The sequence below is a fragment of the Eublepharis macularius genome, chromosome 5 (assembly GCF_028583425.1).
Source record: "Eublepharis macularius isolate TG4126 chromosome 5, MPM_Emac_v1.0, whole genome shotgun sequence".
In the NCBI taxonomy this organism is placed as follows: Eukaryota; Metazoa; Chordata; class Lepidosauria; order Squamata; family Eublepharidae; genus Eublepharis; species Eublepharis macularius.
The window spans coordinates 145,834,369-145,849,703 of NC_072794.1; the positions used below are offsets into that span (position 1 = coordinate 145,834,369).

General features: G+C 42.3%; 1 protein-coding gene across 1 annotated transcript in view; it reads right to left on the reverse strand.

Annotated features, from left to right (window-relative positions):
• Positions 1–15,335, reverse strand: part of SULF2 (sulfatase 2) — a 137,599-nt gene that overhangs the window by 38,661 nt on the left and 83,603 nt on the right. The window contains exons 8-10 of the mRNA XM_054979690.1: positions 13,014–13,142; positions 5,905–5,961; positions 4,657–4,786 (exon numbers count right to left, since the gene is read on the reverse strand). Coding sequence (XP_054835665.1) covers positions 4,657–4,786; positions 5,905–5,961; positions 13,014–13,142 — 316 coding nt within the window. The remainder of the gene's footprint in view (positions 1–4,656; positions 4,787–5,904; positions 5,962–13,013; positions 13,143–15,335) is intronic.

Below are 15,335 nucleotides of genomic sequence, written 5' to 3' on the forward strand. Positions count from 1 at the left end.
CCCGATGTGGTCCTGCAGGAGATCGGCCAGATGTCTAGCTAATTCATATATCGGTGAACCAATGGCACTCACAATGGGTCGGAGTGGGACTGAATCCTTATGTATTTTAGGGAGTCCATATAGTCTAGGTGGCTGTGCTTCTGTCTTGCATAGTTTTCTGTGTGTGTCGGGATTTGCACTGTTTATATAGGTGTCAAATAGGATTTCCAGCCTCCAGGTAGTTGCTGGAGAACTCCCAGAATTACACATGATCTCCAGATGACAGAAGTTCCCTTTAAGTAAATTGGCTGGTTTGGAGGGTGGAATCTACAGCTGGAGTCAGTCTGGTACAGTGGTTAAGACAAGAGCGGCAGGACTCTAATCTGGAGAACCGGGTTTGATTCTTCATTTCTCAACTTGAAGCTAGCTGGGTGATCTGGGGTCCATCACACCTTCTCAGAGCTCTCTCAGCCCCATCCACCATACAGGGTAATTGTCGTGAAAATAATAACAACACACTTTGTAAACCTCTCTGATTGGGTATTAAGTTTTCCTGAAGAGCAGTATATAAATCAAATGTTATTATTATTATTACATCTGGTTGAAGGCCCTCCCCTTCCTAAACCCCACCCTCTCCGGGCTCCAACTCCAAAAGCTCCAGGAATTTTCCAACACAGACATTAATGTTAAATGTTTATCTGCAGCAGAACAGAGGAGTTTCTCCTGAGTTCATAAAAGCCTTTGTAGACCTGCCAGGCAGTAGTTCATGGACTATAAAAGATTGCCAAATGCAGACTGCCAACATGCCCTTCAGTCTGTTGGTATTGAGTTAAGCTTGGTTGGTCAAATGGGTCCCGGAGGTAATAAATGCCTTTCTGTGTAAGGGCATAATTCCTCTTATCTTTGAAGAGGTGGTCATGTGACCTGTCCTTGGTATCCCTGGATCCAACTGTCCTGAACAACTACCACCTGGTGGCCAACACTCCATTTCTGAGCATGGTGCTTGAGCTGGTGGTGGCCACACAGATTCTGGCAGTCATGAAGGAGATGGAATGGCTTGCCTGAGGAGACTTTCTGCAAACTGCAAAACTGAATTATTCAAGAGAGCTTTTCTACACAGGTAATAGGGTTGTACTGTAACAAAGTTTTAGAAAGTTACTTGGGTAAAGTTAGGGACAGCCTATTAGAGTTTGGTGTAGCAGTTAAGAGCGTGGGACTCTAATCTGGAGAACTGGGTTTGATTCCCCACTCCCCCGTTTGAAGCCAGCTGAGTGACCTTGGGTCAGACACAGCTTCTAGGAGCTCTTTCAGCTCCACCCATCTCACAGGGTGTATGTTGTGGGGATAATTATAGCATACTTTGTAAGCCACTCTGACTGGGCGTTAAGTTGTCCTGAAGGGTGGTATATAAATCGAATGTTGTTGTTATTATTACTTCAATGCTAAAAAATCTGCACTGGCTTCCCATTGGTTTCCAGGCACAATTCAAAGTGTAGGTTCTTCTCTTTAAATCCCTAAATGGCTTGAGGCCAGGGATCTTGAAGGACCACCTCTTCCCAGGTTGTCCAGCCTGCCCATTAAGATCTACCTATCATGCCCTGCTCTCTGTGCCCTGCTTGGAGTAAGGGGCAACCAGAGACAGGGCTTTTTCAGCAATGGCCCCTTGTTTGTCGAATGTCCTTCCCTTGAAGCTTGTCTGATGTCTATGTTGCTTTCTTTTAGGCACCAGACCAAAATATTTCTGTTCACACAGGCTTTTAATTAAAGGGTTTGATTTTTTTTAACACACAGTGGTAAGCTGCAGTACTGCAGCCCAAGCTCTGCTCACGACCTGAGTTCGATCCTGGGGGAAGCCGTGTTCAGATAGCCGGCTCAAGGTTGACTCAGCCTACCATCCTTCCAAGGTTGGTAAATGGGTACCCAGTTTCCTGGGGGTAAAGTGTAGATGACTGGAGAAGGCAATGGCAAACGACCCCGTAAAAAGTCTGCCAAGAAAACGTCGTGATGCGACGTCCCCCATGGGTCAGTAATGACTCGGTGCTGGCACAGGGTGCTTGCACACCTTTTCCTTTACCTATTTTAGTCTAGAAAGTGTTATTTAAAGCTGTCAGTGGTGTGTTTTTGTGGTCTATGTTTTTAGGATGGGCAAGTTTTTTTTAGTGCTAGATTTTAATGAATTATCTTTTAATGTTTTCTTTCTATTATTATTTTGTAAAACACCTCAGGCATGTTCCTGGAAAGGAGGCATAAAGATTTTCTAAACAAACATATAAATAAGCAAAAGATGTTTAATACAAGCTAGACCTGCCATGCGTCTTACATTATAAGGCTGCTGCTGGGATAATAAACATAAAATATTCTTGATGCTTCTGGAATACAAGAAATGATATAAGGAAAGATGGAAAAACTGTCTTGGAAAATGTACATTCTTTAGTTATTTCAGGGCCTTGTTCAAGATTTATTAAAACCCACTCAGTTTAGAATGCAAAAGTTCACTTCCAGTAGCCTGCCCGCCGAGTGGATGGAGCATACAAACAAATTTGTATAAACTTTGCAAATGTCTTAAACTGAGTCCTTGTATAACTTTTATGATGACACCCTAGAGCTTCTCAGAACAATCCACAGAGCAAAGCTGTTCCTTTAATTAGCTCTTAAAAGGGCTCATTAACAGAGATCAGCAGCCACAAGTGTTTCACCTTTCACCACGACGCCTCAGAATGTGTCAAAGACAAGTGAAAGCAATGAGATATTGGGAAATAGCTGAGCAGTCATATTAATACATACATTTTCATATCTGAAAGAATGCATTTGCTTTAGATCCCTGAATGCAGCTTTTTTATACTGATATAATATGTAACAATAACTTTACAATCCAGGATCTAACATTAGCATCACTGATGATGAATCAGTATCAATAAAAAATGTCTAATAGCCAACCAAAATTGATTTGTATTATTAAGTACTGTTATTTCTAAATAGCCTAAAATATGATAGACACTATGTTATTCTTTCACCTTGCACTACAATTTTCTTTGCTGCTACAAGGCCTGGCCTGTTGATTGAGAACATAAAAGCAAATCATCAATTCAAGAGCACCCCAAAGTTGCTCTTTGCTCCAAGATGACACATCATACAAAGGAATGAGACATGTTAACTTCTAATACTTCTAAAGGTCCCGGTGTCAAAGTCTCCTCTTTAAAATGAGCTTCAGGAAACATGGTTCCTTTATTCTCTAAAGACCATAGCAGATTTTAGTTTGCTCCTTAATAAAATTCAAATTGCTGAGGCTCCATCTAATAACACTCTGTAGGTTTTAGAACCTGGTAACCTTGGCTATCACCTCTCCTACTATATGTCTTCATGACATCTCCTGACCTCCCACCTCCCCCACCTACGCTCATCTGATTTGGGTGTTAAAATATATCTGGTAAAATGTACATGTGACTCCGGCTCACAAGTATTGCCTTGGAAGACATTACTGGCCTTGATCAAGCAATTGTCTGAACCAGTACAACGCAGTTTTACATGGCCCTATGCACATATAAAAAATAAACTCTACTGTGGTGCATCTTTCTGGCACTGAACATGATAACCCAATAATGTGCATCTTCAAACAACTATGGTACACATTCTAAAAGAGAAACACACACATATTCACTCACATACAGTTAATAATAGATCGGCTATATATAGACAAAGACAATTTTGGCCATCAGACATGGCACAACAGATAATGAAGATTAACTAAATGCATGGTGGGTTAGAGTCTCTTTGTGGAAATTAGACCTGGCTCTAATCAACTCGACTGTTACAGGGCTGCTTGACGTATTTGTTGGGCAAATGTATTCCATGCTAAAATGCTCAAATTGCACTAAATTACCTTTCATTTTCTGTTTGGTTCTTTAACTGTTCTGAACATCATCTGCAAAAATAAATGTTCGCGTATGTTTTAAAAAAGAGAGACACACATGTGTACAAATTTTACTGTAGCGTCCCATGCTTTTAATATAACCTATCTTTGTATAGAGAAAATGAAAGTTAATTTAATAGGATATGGAAATTAAGCTAAATGACATGATCCATCAAGGATCTTTTTATATTACAGGGGACAAAACACCTTTTTTTCTTATTTTCAACCACACTCCCAAGAAATTTTGTCTGTATTCGCCAGCTATGCTGATGACCCAAACCGGTTCACTTATTGCAGATGGAAAAAGCAGCCATCAGGCAAAGGCTGTTTCCACATGGGGGCAGTGAAAACCACCTCTGCTGTGGAAGCAGCAACAAGAGGAGGGGAGATGGGTGGGGACAGGGGATGCCCTCTCTGTCCCCATGTTGCTCACTCTAGTCCTGAGATTCTTTCCCTCTGTTGCATCAGTCAAAAAACACTGACGGGGAGAGACACTTGCCAGCCCCTACAACCAACCCTCCCCAGGTTAAAGTGCTAAAGGGGACAGAAAAAAATGGAGCTTAGCCCCAAGAGCCCCAGGAAATTGTGTAAAAACTCCCCGCAAAAGTAGAGGCATGCAGTGTGTTCCAACTGGGGGAAAAACCCCTCTGTGAAAGCATTATTTCTACCACAGTAACAAGGATGCAATCGAGATTTCTAAACTCTCTTATAGTGCACATCATGATGGAGTTACACTTGTGTATACTTGGGAACAAGAGGTTACTCACCTGCCCAAGCTGTTCACATGCAGTTTGGTACTCTGCTCGCTGGCACAGATCTTTCACCCGCTGGTACTTGGGCAAGAAATTTTCTTCCTGAGCATCCATTTTTTCATTCTCTCGCTTGTGCAATAATTTCCTGGAAATAGAAAAAAACCCCAAATACTTTTAATTAATACAGTTCCAACACCCATAGTGTGGGTATGTGATATGTTTATATTCCAGTAAGAAGAGGCGCAATCAGCACTACGCCCCATGAAATGGTAATGTTTATGCTTCACTTTCTGCTTTTCTTACACAAAAATCAGCACCTCGTTAAAGACCTACAAGCAGTTTTTAGAATGTTGCAGACAGACACTGGACTGAATTCAAGTATCTGGTCTTCAGTTATAGCCCCCTGCATTCTTGAAATACTGCCCCTGGGGCTCAAAGTGTCCCATCCCCCTGTCCCCTCCAAACAGGCACAATGTGGATGTCTGCCAAATGAGAGGGAGAAATAATAAAAGCAGCCTTGTGCTGGTAGAAAACCACAGAACCTAACTTATTGTCTCATTCACTTCTGGTGTCTTTTTATTTATTGTGGTTTCTGCCTTTTTGAGGACTGAATTTGCAGATTACCTTCCCAAAATAGAATTTTTAGCAAAAGCTAAAAATCTGGCAACTTCTTGAGAGAAGTTTTGCTCCTAGAATACCGTTCCCATCCTCACCAAACCCCAGTACACGTCCTAAAACGTTGGAATATGTTTAAGTTAAAACATTCAGCCATGGAGGTTATTGAGCCACCTCTTCAGCTTCTCAGATTTCAGCAGACTATGCTCACATCTTAGGATGCATATTCTTGCAACCAGGACTAGAAACTTGTTCATTTCTTAATGTGAAAGCCGAGATGGTCAAGAAGCTGGATTCTGTACCCAGTGTCACATTATGTGCTTTCTCTGCACCTCCACAGTCACAGAATCCTTGGCACAGCACTGTGAATCCTTGGCTCCTTGGAAGGGTAATACCTTGGAAATACCTTGGAAGGGTATTTTCAATGTGGAACTAAGAAGGAGAAATAATGGGTGGACAGGAAATGGGCAAAAAGTATTGTAGGTCAAGGTGGAAGATCATTAATTTAGAACTGCCAACTGTCCCGGAGAAAAGCGTCCTGTCCTTTAACAGAAGTTTACTGGACAGTATATTTTGGCTACACTTGCTTTGGCTATAACAATTCAGTGACTTCTTCCTTTTGGCCACAAGTCTATTAATAACACTTACCCTCTCTCTACCAAGAATGAGTCCCTCCAGACCTTCATCTTCTTTTTCAAATGGAACCTGGAAAAACAAGCTTAACATGAAAGTTGAACAAAGTCCCTGGGCCCCGCCTCAGCAGAAACATGATTTGGCTCCTCCCTTGAAGATGTGTGATTAGAATGCAGCTGGGAGGCAAATGTTGACAGACACAGTTACGAGATAATACAGAAGGTATTTGCTCTCGACTGTGCAAGGCCTACATAGTCTACACAGAATATACTTGCACATGACACTGATGCACAGGGTTAGTGGAAATGGAACATTTCAGCATGATGAGCACTAGTTCTGGCTTATCGTCTCTATTCAGATAAAGATTACAAACATGCTGTGAAGCTGTGCTGTGCTTCACAGGCCTAAGTCTTGCCTCAGATGGTATTGCCCCAGATGCCAATGAGATGTGATCCTCAACTTGCAAAGAGAGGGGCTGCTAATGCATTGCTTTAGCCATGGCTATCAATCAATGTGACCAGACAGTAGACTCTCACTATTCACGGGGTTCTGTCTGCCTCCCACTAGCAAAACTACTAAATTTCCTGCAAAATGTAATGATATAATGATTACGGTGATGGTATGCTCTGAGTAAAAACAAGCCGGAGAATGTATCATGTGATGGGACCGTGGACCACAAGTAAGTGAAATTGTGAATCACAAACGGTATTGCGAATCACATGGTAAGGGTGTACTATAATACCTAATAATGGTAAATTCAGCCACAAGTTGCCAACAGAATTTAAGCTATTGGTTCACACCCTGGCCAATCCTTAGTCATTGTTTTGGTATTATACATGGTTAAGAAAAGAACCTGGCTGCTACAAGAGATGCTGTCTAGTCTTTTCCTTTTTACTCCCCATTGTTCTAAGTTGTTGAAAGAGGAGACTGAAAGGGAAGGGGAGTCCCTCTTCTTCATATGTGTCTCCTCTTACAGTTAGGTAGGCTCTGACTAGCTTTTCCACTGGTGAAAAAGGGAGGAGAGGTCCCCTTTGACTACTGGAGAGCCAGTTTGGTGTAGTGGTTAAGAGTGGCAGGACTCTAACCTGGAGAACTAGGTTTGATTCCCCACACCTCTGCTTGAAGCCAGCTGGGTGACCTTGGGTCAGTCACAGCTTCTTGGAGCTCTCTCAGCTCCACACACCCTCAGGCGGATTGTTATGGGGATAATAATCGCACACTTTGTAAACCGCTCTGAGAGGGCATTGAATTGTCCTGAAGGGCAGTATATAAATGGAATATTATTAAAGTTATTACTTAAAAAAGGCTATCCTAGTGGATCATAGGACCTGCTTAGACAAAAATCATGTGTGAAAGGGGCTGTAAATGTGCTGTATGTGGGGCTGCCCTTGAAGATTGTCCAGAAGCTGCAATTGGTATGGAATGCTGCAGCAGAGTGTTGACTCGAGCGAGTCATAGGGATTATAGCACATCACTCTTGTTCCACTTACACTGGCTTGTAATTTATATCAGCAAGGTGCTGATATAGACCTTTAAAGCCCTATACAGCTTGGGACCAGCATACCTTAAGGTATGCCTTCTCCCATATGAAGCTACTCATCTGCTCCAGTCAGCTTTGGAGGCTTTGCTTTGGGTAACCTCACCATGGCCATTTCCACATGGCTTACCTTCCCTCAGAATGACCCGGAACATCGCGCAAAAAATGTGGAAGATCGCATTTTCTCACACGAGATTTGTGGAAGCAGCCCATCTTAGGCTGGATCGGTGGCAACCCAAGAAAGGGCCTTTTTGATTATGGTACTGAAACACTGGTACTTCTTCTGTTACGACTTTTTTGTTTCATTCGGCATACCCCCAATGAACTCTTATTGGCCTCCTTCCTGGTTTGTGTGTGTGTTTGTTTACATGTTTTTATAGTATTTATGTAAATATTTGAAATGTTATTGTCATGTTTAAAATGTTTTAATATCTGTTAATTGCTGCCTTGGTGACCCTATGTTGGGTGGAAAGGCAGCATATAATAGTTGTAAACAACCATACATACATACATACAAACAATCAAACAGGAGAATTGGGAAAGACTGAGTGGAAAAGCCGACTGAATCCAACCTGTTATATACAACTGAAGTAGTTTTGAAAAATTCATCTCATAAAAAAAAAACAGAGTTGAGAAATTCAAGACATGTAATCCATATGGAATGTCTTTCTTCCTCAAAACACACTCTTTAACAAAAAGAGAACGCCTCCCCCAAAGGTAGTATAACTGGGTAGTGAAATGCATTGTTTAGCTCAGAACATTTTGACAATGCCACAGAAGTATTCTTCTAAATAGTTTCTAAAAGATATGACATAATTCCTTCCTCTTAGCCACCATCCTATTAATACAATTTCTTCTCTAGTTTCTTAACAGCACAAGACTGGCAACTCTGCTCGTACTGAAGTAATGTGAAGATATGATAGCAAAGCACACTGCTGACACCATAATGAAGTAAATCTGGCACTGAGATACAGGACAGAAATTGATGGCACTGAGAACATGCTGGGGAAGAAGTCAGATTTGGTTGGCATCCTAAGCACATTCAATCTTCAGAGCTAGGTTAAATATTCCCATTAAATCCAATGGGAACTAAAAATAACCCCACCATTACCAACTGACAGCCTCCTACAAGCTATGGTGTGTAGCTTGGAATAATGATTACGTGTACAGCCAACCACAGTTCTCCTGAGCTACATACAATACCCATGGAGAACAAAATGGCTATTCCCTTACAAAGCAGCAGATAGAAGAGGAAAAAATCCACAGGGAATACAATACAAATTTACACAAATTTACAAAATTACAAAACTGTATTAAGAGTGCAAAAGCTACAAAATTCCACCATTGTATTCATATACATAACAGCATCTTGATGCAATTTTCAGGCACACACATCAAACGATACAATAATCTTCTACATAATCATACAGGGCAAGTTGCAGTGGACACACACAATTCCCAACAGTCTTCTTGGTACAGTTATAACAATTCTTTTCAGGACTTCCCTCAGCAATTGAATGGTGAAGCCCAGCCATGATGCAAAGCTCCAACCCACGCTCAATCTGGGGCCGGCTATCTGTAGCAGATATCGGAATCCTTTTTCAGGAGCGTGTGGAACGCTTTACAGCAGAAAAGGAAATTTCCAATGTGTATCAATCTTTCATGCCCAAAACATAGCCTTGAAAATCTCATGTGCGTGTCTCGCACACGCTCATGAAGAAGGATTCCGATATCTGCTACAGATAGCCGGCCCCAGATTGAGCGTGGGTTGGAGCTTTGCATCGTGGCTGGGCTTCACCGTTCAATTGCTGAGGGAAGTCCTGAAAAGAATTGTTATAACTGTACCAAGAAGACTGTTGGGAATTGTGTGTGTCCACTGCAACTTGCCCTGTATGATTATGTAAAAGATTATTGTATCGTTTGATGTGCGTGCCTGAAAATTGCATCAAGAGGCTGTTATGTATATGAATACATACAATACCCAGGCAGGATATCCAAACCTCAGATGCATGACATCTTCATCTCAAATGGTGCCTCATATTGGGCACACTTAAAACATATAAATGCATACACAGACATTTCCATATGGAGGTGACAACTCTGGTGATGAGAACTCTAGAGAAAGTGCAGTATGCAAAACATAAAGGAAGGAAGGAGCACTTTGCTGGAAAAGCCAAGGATAAAACCAAACAATGTTACTACACATCGCTAACACTGCTCCACTCAATACTGTTATGCGCAAAACTTTTCACCTCTGTGGTTCGTTCTCCCTTTTCCGACCAACCACAATAAAAATCAAAATAAGATCCTGGAGTCCTTCTTGAATTGAAGCAAAACAGATCGTTTAATTAAACCGGTGGATGAGCCCTTTCTTTTACACAGAAGTAGACGGTCTCCTTGTGTGCAAAGCTCATCAGAATTACAATAGAAGTGCAAAGCAATTAATACCTTCAGGTAATCATAATAATATTACAATATTCTAATATTTGCTATCTTATTGGCTCGTAAGGTATCTAGGGTCAGTTCTGATTTGAAGATGCAATTCTGGGTCGGCCCCTCTACTTGGGGGAATTCCAATTCTTGCAGCTTCTTATCTTATATTTTGGAAGGACACCTTCCAACCTTTTACCTACTTCCTTCTGGGCATAACACTTTCACCTTCAACGATGCCAGGAAGTCTCAATCTGGCAGCCTTGGTGACTTCAGATAACTGAAGTCCGTGGTCAGAAGGGGATGATTCCTCCATTTCTGCCCTATCCCCCAGTTTCTCCTGCAGCCTTAAGGGAGATAATGCCACAGATGGCCAAACCAGCTTGCTGCATCCAATCAGTTTTCTACAAAAAGGTTCTCTAATACTGATTCCTATTGGAATCGTATAGAATAATGTAACATATGTGTAATAAGTGCAGCTCTACAAGCAATATATATTTTTTTAGTCCTCAGTTCTTACAGAGGTTCAGCATACATTCTTCTTGTTTCAAGTGTCATATTCTTATAGGTTGCATTACAAATACTACATTGGCTCCTGAGCATAGAAAAAGTGCAAAGCATGTAATATTGAAAAGGCACAGAAGTAGTATTTAAAAAGTATATAAAATCCTTTTTCTTCAAATCTATATCCATCAATACCTTGCAAGTATTTCACCTAACCTGGATCCTCCACTCCTCCCCCCTGAGGATGCAGAGATAATACCCCCCACACAGGAAAGCAAGAGGAGGGATCCTCTGCCTCAAACTTTGACTACTGCAAACATCTTTCCCCCTGCAACATAGACCTATTGTACATTAGCACAAACACACTTCTCCTCCAAGCGCTAAGTGAGGGAAGTCCTCCACCCTGCCACAGAGACATGCTGATAGAAGACCACAGGATGTAGGTGTAAGCCTACAACATCACCCTCAGCTGCAGTGACTAGGGCACATCTAGATTCGCTAGATTACACTCTGCTTAACAGACAGTAGTTTTGGCATGCAATGATAGGGATAGTTATGCCTGAGATTTTTGTGACTGTCAATGCTGTTTTCAGCGACAAAGAAATCTTGTTAGCCCAAGAGAGCTGGCAACCTTGTCCCTTGAAACCTCCACTCCTGGTTCTGTTCAATCAGCGTGTGGGTTGGATCTGTCATGTTCCCCTCCAATCAAATCTGTGGCTCCAACTCACAGTCCTCGGGAGAAGAGCCTGGGCAGCCCAGGTCAGTGGCTGGGGAGGGCCTAAATAGGGACCAGGGAGGCCCAGCACTGCAGAGGCACTGCTGATACTATTAGTGCCAGAAGCCAGCCTGCCAGAGGCTGCAAAAGGAACCTCACCACAGGCCCTCAAAATAGCTGCCAAGGTCCCGCCAGGCAGGTCTCAAACCCAGGCCTGTAGCCTCCCAGGATCCTCTCCTGCTTTGCAGGAACTGGGGCAGCAGAAGGCCTGGGCTGGGGCGGCACAGAAGAAGTGAAGTGCCAGACTTGCTCCACGCAACCCCACTGTGGAACTACAACAGGGCACTGACAGTGGTACTTCCTTGCAGGATCCCGGACAGAAGAGAGTGCAGCCTCAGGAACTCCAGCACTCACCTGCAATTGACCTGAGGGTCATTTACCTCTTAGCCTATTTAGGCCGCGGTCTGGGAGGCCAGCCTTGCTGCATTAACCTGTCCACAAGGCACAAGCCCTGTATCAGAAGCTCCATGCCCTAGCTCCCAGCTCCCAGCCTTACCTGCCCAGGCCCGAAGAAACATGACTAGGCCTCACTGCAGAGCACTGAACAAGATTTATGCTCATTGCCAGACTACATGAAGGATCTGCTCCCGTACTAGCCAGCCAGACTGCCAGTTAAGAGCCATTTCAAAGCCCTGCCTTCAGAGGTAAGGTGGGCGGTGACCAGAGACATGGCCTTTTCAGTGGTGGCACCTTGCTTGTGGAATGCCCTTCCCTTTCCTTGGCACCTCCATTATTTTCTTTGGACACTAGGCAAAGATGTTTTGGTTCATGCATGCTTTTAATTAAGGGGTTGATTATATTTTAATGCTAGGGTGGTTCCTTTTTTAATGATGGGTTTTAATTATTATCTTTTAATGTTTTGTTTTTATTACTTTTTTTGTAAGCTGCCTGGGGTGGGTTCCTGGAGAAGCGGTATAATATTTTCTAAATAAAATTCATACATAAATTAATAACTGCAGCTGTCTTTACACTGAGAAGGGGCTGAAAAGATCCTCCAACGTCTGCAGTTATTTTTGAAGAAAGGGAAAGGGGAGACTCCTCCCAAATTGACAATCCATTTGATCACAGCTAATGTATGGAAAGCCACGTAGGCCATATGACAGGAGGGCAGGTAGAGAACAAAGGTTTCTGGGATGCAGTAGCAATATTTAGCCTTATGAATGCAGTGGAAGAGTAGCTACACAGGCGAGTGCCAAGTAAAAGGACTGGAGTACAGGGAATCCAACTGGCATGTGTTCTGACAGAACGAAACCTCAGCTGTGCTTGGAACTCTTTCAGGCTCTTCTGGTAGCTCACCACATGCAGGGCTTAAGCCAGGGATCTCAGATACAATAATCTGGTGCTATTTCACAATTTTATGCCTGTACCTGTAATTTTTTCTGCCCTGTTATATATAGCTATCTTCAACTCCATGGAAAATAGATTCAATACACGCAATATATGTCTTTCTTGAGTATCAAGTTGGGTATGTGGTCAGGGACATACTCTTTAATATAGTACTTTCTCTTCCTTTCATTTTGCTCCTGCTCATTGTTGCTGCCAAAAAGTGAACATTGTATTTTTTCCCATTTTCCTAGCATGGCTGTGCATTGGTTGGCTGCATATATGTATGGCAGACGTAGGAGCACAATCAGCTTATCATTAAATAATTTTAGGTATTTGTGGTGTTGCTACAGATTCTAGCGCAGTTGCTATGCACTTGGTTGCTAGGAATTGGATCTTTTTTGGCATTTCTTTTTTCTTTTCTATTGAGGGAACACAAGAAACTGAATAGCTACACCAGTAACAGCATCATTCTTGACATGTCAGAATCTGGGGCTTAGGACCGAACTGTTCGGCACTTTATGAAGTTGTTTTCAGTGCATTTTCCATACTTACCTATTCACTGGCCTTTCAGAATCCAGCAGTTTTAAAATGGATTTCCCATCCATGTCAGGTGGAATGTCCAGGCCTGCAATATCTAGAATAGTTGGAGCCAGGTCGATGTTCAATACAATGTGAGGGTTCCTGAAAAGAAGTGTACAGACTCGGTCTTTATAAATGCCTTTTTATTTACAGTCTAAGCCTCCATAAACAACACTTCATACAGTTAGCATAATGAAAAATAAAAAGAAGCAAAAAACCCCAGCAGAAATACAGGTCAAGAAAGACATTTATTAAAAGCAGCAGTCATCCAATAAAAAGTAGCAAAACAATAAATCCTAAATACTGGGTTAAATCTTGCAAACCGTGAATGGCAGGAATTTGCAGATTGAATTTCAGCAACCCTCCATAAAATACTGAGGACCGCCCACCTCCAAGATCCTCAGAAACAAAGTGGAATATGTTTGGTGGACTCTATCAAAACGGTGAGAACTCCAGAAATCATACCTCCTCTTCTTTGAAAGAGGTAAGTCATGAACAGAGCAAGCACTTGTGCAGGAGGTGGGGTGGAAAGAGATTCCTACTGGCTCTTCCTTTTTGCTGCAGCACCCCACCATGTCACATTCCATTCTGTCTCTGATTGGTCCCCTAACCCTCCAAGGGCAGCTTTGCAGGGACTGCAAATGGTTGCAATGAGAAGAGGAAGATGGGAGCAATCTGTTCCATTAATGGCTCGAAAGGCCCCAATCAGTAAAAATAGGAAGGGTTGAGAATACACAAATTAAATAAATGCTTGTAAACAGAACCTCTGGAAGGATAACCTCCAATCCATTCCACAGCTGAATCTGAAAAGCACCCACATCATAATGTGGAGACTCAGAGCAGAACCACAAGTGACAAAAAGCACAGATTGGACACTTGTCTGCTTCCCTCAAGTTTTGATGGGAAATGTAGGCATCCTGGTCTCATAGCTTCACTCTCTGACCGCTGTCCAATGGACTTTTCAACTGTCACTTGTCCAACATTCCGCCAAGCTGCCTACATTTCCCATCAAAACTTGAGGGAAGCAGACAAGTGTCCAATTTGTGCCTTTTGTCACTTGTGGTTCTGCTCTTAGAAATAAAGCACAATAACATTGTCTAAGTTGAATATGCTAAGCTATTTTTACTAGTTAAAGGAAGCTAGCAACCAAGATCAAGGGTGAAATTACATTTCTGAATGTGACAAAGCACGTGATCACAAAGCTGTCTTGAGACTTAAGGTGCATCTCGTCATCTGTAATTGTGATTTTTTTTTTTTTTACTGCAGAGGCAACCAGCTGCCATCTCATGCTCTGATTCCTTCCGAAAACAGTACAGAAATTAATAACAGCACTCACTGCAATGAAGCTGTGCAAGTAAGGAAGAAATGGGTCATCCTGTTCCCCAGTGGGAACAGATTCAGAATACAAAAGAGCAGAAGGGTGGGTGATAGCATGGAGATACAAATCAGATGAGAGGAAACATATCAGGACTGATTATAAGGAGAGTGCTAACAACTTATTAATGTTTCATTTTACAATGATGCTGATAGGAAATGAGAATATTTCATAATTTCCTAGAGTCCTTTGAGGTTTACAAGTGTAACCAAGTCACGTGTCCATGACTGGAAACTTTCTACTCTGGCTGGTGTTATGTGTTGCGTAGCAGCCATGCTTACCAGCCATGCTTGTTCAGAAAAGACACTCTCCTTTAGCTTCCTTTCACATTTTACAGGGATGAACACTGGCACTAAAGCCAGGTTCTAAGAGTTTTTTTAACACACCGACCATGCTTGTTTTTCAGTCTGACCTTCTTTTTAGGGTGCTTCCATACATGTGCAAAAGCCTCAGGCTCTTTATGCACAATTTTTTTACTTGATGTCACTTGGTTGCATACTGGCTGACACTGTGGCCCAGCCACGCCACAGACATGACTGTTTGCCAATCTGTTTTGCAACAGAGATCCAGCAGGGTGTACTAGATACAGTGCCCAACTATTATCTGGGAGACCCAGGTTCAAATCCTTGCTGTGCCATGTCCTTGGGTGACCTTGGGCCAATCGCTCTCTCTCAGAACTCTCAGGTTGTTGTGAGTATTAAATGGAATAGAGAATCATGTAAGCCATTGGAGGAAAACACTAAATAAAACATAAAATTAAATATTACTTTGCAATGCCCCTTCCTTCCTTATGCTGTGTTAAGGAGACAGTGCAGATCATAAAGGAATGAACTAGACTAATGATACTCACTCAGGTAGGTTGCCATATTGGTCTGAAGTAAAACAGCAGGATTTTAGTCCAGTGGCACCTTTAAGACCAA